The 6,000-nt window shown below is 42.1% G+C and overlaps 1 protein-coding gene across 1 annotated transcript in view; it reads left to right on the forward strand.

Moving 5' to 3' along the window:
- LOC104161942 (max dimerization protein 4-like) overlaps positions 1-5,769 on the forward strand; it is a gene marked incomplete at its 3' end in the record, with an annotated part of 32,423 nt that extends 26,654 nt beyond the window's left edge. Inside the window, exon 3 of the mRNA XM_009700538.1 lies at positions 5,655-5,769. Coding sequence (XP_009698840.1) covers positions 5,655-5,769 — 115 coding nt within the window. The remainder of the gene's footprint in view (positions 1-5,654) is intronic.
- Between the last annotated feature and the right edge of the window lie 231 nt (positions 5,770-6,000).

Below are 6,000 nucleotides of genomic sequence, written 5' to 3' on the forward strand. Positions count from 1 at the left end.
GAAGGGAAATTCAGAGCATGCAGTATGGGAATATGGACATTTAGTGGCTTTTTGTCCATTTCCTAGCCTTTCAGATCCTCGGTGCCCATCAGCCAGAGATGCTGCAGCTCTAAGATGCCTCCTGGTATGGCCAAGACAGCTCCATGTCTTGACTGGGCAATCTGCTAGTAGGAGGGAGTGGGTGTGGACCAGACAGAACTGTTGTGGGACTTCCCACGGGATGACACACTTTGCTGACAGAGTTGCTCCTGCCCTTCTACGGCCAGCTTTGGGTCAACAGAGAATGGGTACATGTGAGAGAATCATTCTTCTAATTTGGGGAGGCTGTGGGTTGAGACCTTGAGGATGTGCAAGGTGAACGTTTGTCATGAATTTGACTTCTCTCTAGTGAGTTTTATGCTCCTGCCCACAATTGTTGAGAAACAGGTGAGCATAGCCCTTCTGACACTTTCTGCAAGTGATCTCTGGCAGTCAGCAGCACGATGTCAACAGTGGGAACTGTGGTTTATGTCTTCGGGTGCAGCTTCAAGGAAATGCCTACCCCATGCTACCTACCCATAAACACATGGAAGGCTGTCGGCATCTTTGTCTGCATGGGTTGTCCAGCCAGGGTGGCAGGATCAACAAGCACACATTTCACATGAACACGATGCTGTCACCCAGTATCATGAGTGGCCGTGGCCATTTAATTTCACCAAGGCCTGGCTGAGGCATGCCATGCTGAGGACTAAGCAGCTTGTTTTGGATGTGCACTTTGCCTTTCCAGTTGGCTTTGTGCAGATCAGTGGCCTCCAAATAAAGTCATTGGATTAATACTTGAATGGTTTAGGAAACACACCTTTGCTGCTGTCAGAAAACCATGCAGCTACTGCCTGAACAATTGTCTGCTGTCTGACTAGCTGCAGGCCATTTCTTATCTGCTATACTGGACCTGAAGAAACCTTGGAGAGCCCCTATGGAAAGACTACAAGTGGATCAGATCGCTCCACAAACCTACCAGCACTGTACAATCAGACTGGCACAGGTTTAAGTTGCACAGTTGGGAGTGTTTTGCTGTTACATGAATGGGAGCAATCTTGTGAGTTGAATGCTACAGCTTTACAAGCAATCTTTGATTTATACCTTCACAGAAATGTTGATTGAAGGGACTTCTGAATGTCTATGGCTTTATCTGGGTAAATCTTGAAAAACCTCCAGGGACTGCACTTCTACAGCCTTTCTGGGCAACCTATTCTGGTTGTGCATCACTGCCCTAGTAAAAAATCTGTTTCCTAATGTCCATACTGAACCTCCCAACTCACAGCCATTACCTCTTGTTATATTATTTGGCCCTACTAAGAAGTATTTTGTTCCCATTGTAAGTGCCTATCAAGTAGTTGTAGGAATTTCTTGGAATCGCTGCCGTTTCCTTGGAATGAAGATTATCCAGTGTGAACAGTAGGCTTTTTTGTTTGGTTTTTTTTTTTTTTTTTTTCTCTGCATCTCAGTATTCCATTTCTTGGTGCACTAAAATGGATTTGCATCTGGGATTTCATACATATGGGGAAGCTTATTGACCATTATTTACTAGACTCATTTAACACAATTTTGAAATTGGTTAGGGTCAAAGATCTTAATTTACTTTTGCATGGCAGCCCTTTTGGAGAAGTGGTGAACTGTAGCTCCTCTGGCCAGCATTGCTCCTGCCTTTTCATAGCCGAGCACTGGAGCAAACTGGAGTCTCTGAGACTACAGCCAGTGAGTTGTCTTCAAATGAACTTCTGGTGGTTGTCCTTGTACTACAGGGAGATTCTTCACAACACTGTTTTGCTGCTTTGCCCCTCCAAGTTGTGGGGCTCCAGGGTTCATTTCGCCGTCGGTTCTGAAATACCTGCCCATCATGGCTTACATGGATTCAAAACCAGTGCAAGGCAATTCCAGCTACTAGCCGTGGCATTAGTTGTCAACAAGTTGCTTTCTCCTTTATGTGAACGTGATGAACCACTCGACTGCTCCTAGACATGGCCACTGCTGTGGAACACTGACCAAGTCTGTGGGCTTACTAATTCATTTTTATTAAGCGTTAGAAGAGCTATAATGCAGATTTATAGGACCATGTTGAGAGCTTGCTTATGGAGAAACACTGAAGTCTTGAACATCTGAAACCCCTTTATCATCTGGCACAAAGGAAAATGTGGTAAATCAGAGACAGGTCACCCATGCACCACTCTCCATGCGTGGGGCTGTACCCAAAATGGAGAGCTGCAGGCTTGAGAATTCAGATTTTGGACAGCTTTTTTTTAGATCCTTACCTTCCCTGATATATTCAGTACCAGTGATGATGGGGATATTTCTGTGCATCCGCATGAAGTGAGAAAAATGCCCGCTTCTGTAGGCACCAATGTCCTGGCCTGACACTGTGCTTTGTGTGGGTGAAGGTGTAACAGTCGGGTTTCGAAGCTGAAGGGGAGCATAATTACTCAACTTCAACCGCATTTCATGCACAGAGATTGTTCCCCCGTTGCTCTGAGACCAGGCTGCCTTTTTTTTTTTTCTTATTTTCTAGGTGGAATTTGAGGCGTGAGCTGCAAAACACAAAGCAGCTCTGGCTGCGATTACTTCTGTGAGTGCCTTTCCCTCCTTCGATGGTCACAGTCAGCCGAGGAAAAGCAAAAACTGTCAGGTCCCTGCAGAAAAAGAGAGAAAATAGTGCTGGCAGAGTCTGTACGCGACAACTTATCTGCTGTGAAGTTTGAGTCCCTTGTTCCTGCTGGTGTGATCTGTTAACATAACGTGCCTGAAATGTTTTCTTACATTCTTACATTTTTTGTAAGATGTGAAAACTGAAAAATGTGGGTATACTTACCCCCCAGTACCACAGGAATTGTGGTGGGCTGGTTTTCTTTTTTTTACACTCACAATCTATGACATCGATTATGCTGTTGTGTTATAATATATGAATTAGCCACACAAACATGCCTGCATTTATGTAAAGATCTGCATAAAGCTTGTGCTTTAAGATCTTTAATGGATTCATAGGTGCTGAGTAATTAAACGAAAAAGTCCCTTTAAGAAAAAAAAAGGTGAAGTTAGAGCAAGTCTTTTAGCAAGTGTGTTTATTACACATAGTGCTATCAATTGTTAGCGCTGAGAATGCCTTAAAGTATTTTTTTAATATTTAGCTCTTTTTAATTCTTCTCATTGGTCAGTTAAAATACTTTTCTTAGCTTCAGTCCCGTGTACTTCACAGCACTTCTGTAAAGTCCTGCTTTACCTGGTTGGCAGGTAACATAAAAGAATTAGTGCTTTAAAAAGAAACACAGCTGTGCCCTCTGGATCTTGGTAACGTTTCTGTTAGCTCCCCAGTTGATGGTAAGGAAGTGCATTAAATCCTTACTTTCTCCCTGTGGTAAGCAGACTTTCTTCAAATACTGATAGAGGCAGATAAATTGAGTACGTAGTCTGGTTTCATTAACGTTTTCCTGGATTAATATTGAGTAGATCTCGAATCAACCGTTCTGTATATTCCTTATCAGACTTTTAATTACTCCAAGTATACTGATTGTTCCATTTCAATGTATCTAGCTCTCTGTTTACTACTTGGATACTATTCTTGTCCTCTTCCTTGCCACATCCTCCTTTATCTTCAGTCCTCACTTTCTTTTCAGCTGTCTAAATACAGTTGCATCCAAGTTGTGCTGAGTGACGCAGATTGTGTGTGTGTTTAGAGGCCATTTTAAAAACGAGATTATTTCAATTTAGTCCCTGAAGTAAGTTTTTTTGTTTAAAATGCAAAAACAGCCAGGTAGTTGTTAGAGGTTACAGAGACAGAAATAAAAATTCACCTGATGAGGATTTTCTGTATACCAGTAGTCCCTAATTCTGGTATGTCACTATTTTAAAAATCAATGTCCTAGTTTAAGTTAGCAGCCAAAGCGGCTCTCTGTGATTTGATGGGGCTGTTTTTGTGAATACTTACCGCAGTCTTTGTTGCTGTTGTTTATTTAAAAGCATTTAGAGGGTTAAGTTTAGAGCCTTGTATTTAAAAACAAACCTCAGGCCGAAACAAAAAAATCTGTCATCTGTTTTCTCTTGAGGATTGTATTTTCACCAATATTCCTTTTCCCCTAAGTGGCTTGAAGAGAGAATGAACAGTTTTATAGCAATGCTCTTTGATTTCCTACCTAATACATTGCTGATTTATAGGCAGCCAGAACTACACGTGTGAGTGTGTAGTCATTACTGTGCTGTATTTTAATTAGATTTTATTTTGCTTTGCATTTTTTCCCCATTAATTCTCAGGTTGTTTTCACATCACACTAATCATTCCAATTACACATGTAATTTGTCATTTGGTGCATATTAAATCCTCTTCAGCGGCATTTCAAAGACTGATGCTGAATTCTAGTTCTGAACTACTTGTTCAAAAGAAAATTCATTCTTGACCAGAAACGTTAAATTTCCTGCAAAGTTTGTTTCCTTTGTGCAGCATCGAAGAGATTTGAAAAAGATGATTATTCATCTCACACTTGTGATCCGCTTCACTTATTATTACTGCTTTGTGGGGGCTGTCGGCATGCTCCAGGTCATCGCTTTGTTCAATCTGTAACAGGCTGGCAGAAAGGAAAATATTAGAGATGTTGCTAATGCAAGCGCTTCTGCATCCATTTCTATCTCATTGCAAAACTGTATGGATCCCTGTTCCAGAATAGTGCATTAAAACCAGGAGAGATTTTCCTTTGGATTTAACTGTAGAAACACACTTACACACTGTTGTTCTTTGGTTTGACACTGCCTTGTTGTGCATAGTTGAAGCAACTGTTTCATGGACTATTGTATTGCCAGCTTCTTTCTCAAAGACAGACAAAGTTTGGAAACCAAATACCTGTAGGAATACCACTTGGTTTTTCTACTGATAGATTTAATGTCACTAGCACAGGAGAGATTGTTGAGAGCAGCAGTAGTGATACTTGCAAAGGAGTAACAGAGAAAGCAGGACCCAGTATGGCTAGAAGTATTTTCTCTTGTGTGTTTATAATAAAGGTGGTCCTTGATGTACAGTGAGAGGAGGAATGTCTCCTTCTCGGGGGGACTGTGGGTCAGTATGGGAGGAGAAGGGGCCTTAGAACTTCCCTGTCACAATCTATTGTCAAACCATGGCTGGAAGCAGCTCTGAGCTGTGCACAGCTGCGTGGACGCCCTTGCCTTGTGTAGCAGGATTGTGTCCTATCACATCAGGCAGGGCTAATGGGGGAGAGGGGAACTGGGGTCTGCAGCCTCCCTGCTCCCTCCCTCAGCTCCATCTCTGCCTGCAAGGATCACTGGGTTGGAGTGAAGCCTCAGTTTTCATTCCTTACCCAGCCATAGATTCAGTGTGCAGCCTTGCCCAGATTTCTCAGATTTCTGGGCATACTCCCCCTTCGTTAAGATAGGGCTAACCAGACTGAGCAAACTGCTTTGAAATATAGGTATGAAACTATTATCTGAATGTGCCAAGCAGCATTACTGCATTTCAAGTGACCTTTTGGTCTGAAACTTTGCCAAAGGGAGGGGAAAGGAAGCCACCGTTGAATCAAGTTCTGCACAGAGATCCTGCAAACAGATGGTGTTTGCATAGAGGAGATGCTGTTCGGGTGCAACTTTACTACAACGCTCTTCGTTTTTAATAATTTCAGGCGGGCTAAACTCCGGCTATATTTGGAACAGCTAAAACAGCTTGTGCCTCTCGGGCCGGACAGCACCAGACACACCACTCTAAGTCTGTTGAAAAGAGCTAAGATGCATATCAAGGTAAAAACATTCATCCATATTTTTATTTCTTTTAAAGCAGAATCTTCCAGAATGTGTATCCATAGAGAGGAAACTAATTTTCACACAAAATCCATATCCATATGTCCAATCTTCTGGATATATTGGCCTTTATTAGTTGTAAAGATTTCAGTCACAGTATCAAGGTTTTGTGTTTTGCAATTTACCCTGCAGTCTCGGATATATAAAATGGTGATTTTGTGATTTCTGCTT

This window comes from Cariama cristata, unplaced genomic scaffold (assembly GCF_000690535.1).
Source record: "Cariama cristata isolate BGI_N322 unplaced genomic scaffold, ASM69053v1 scaffold4670, whole genome shotgun sequence".
NCBI lineage: Eukaryota > Metazoa > Chordata > Aves > Cariamiformes > Cariamidae > Cariama > Cariama cristata.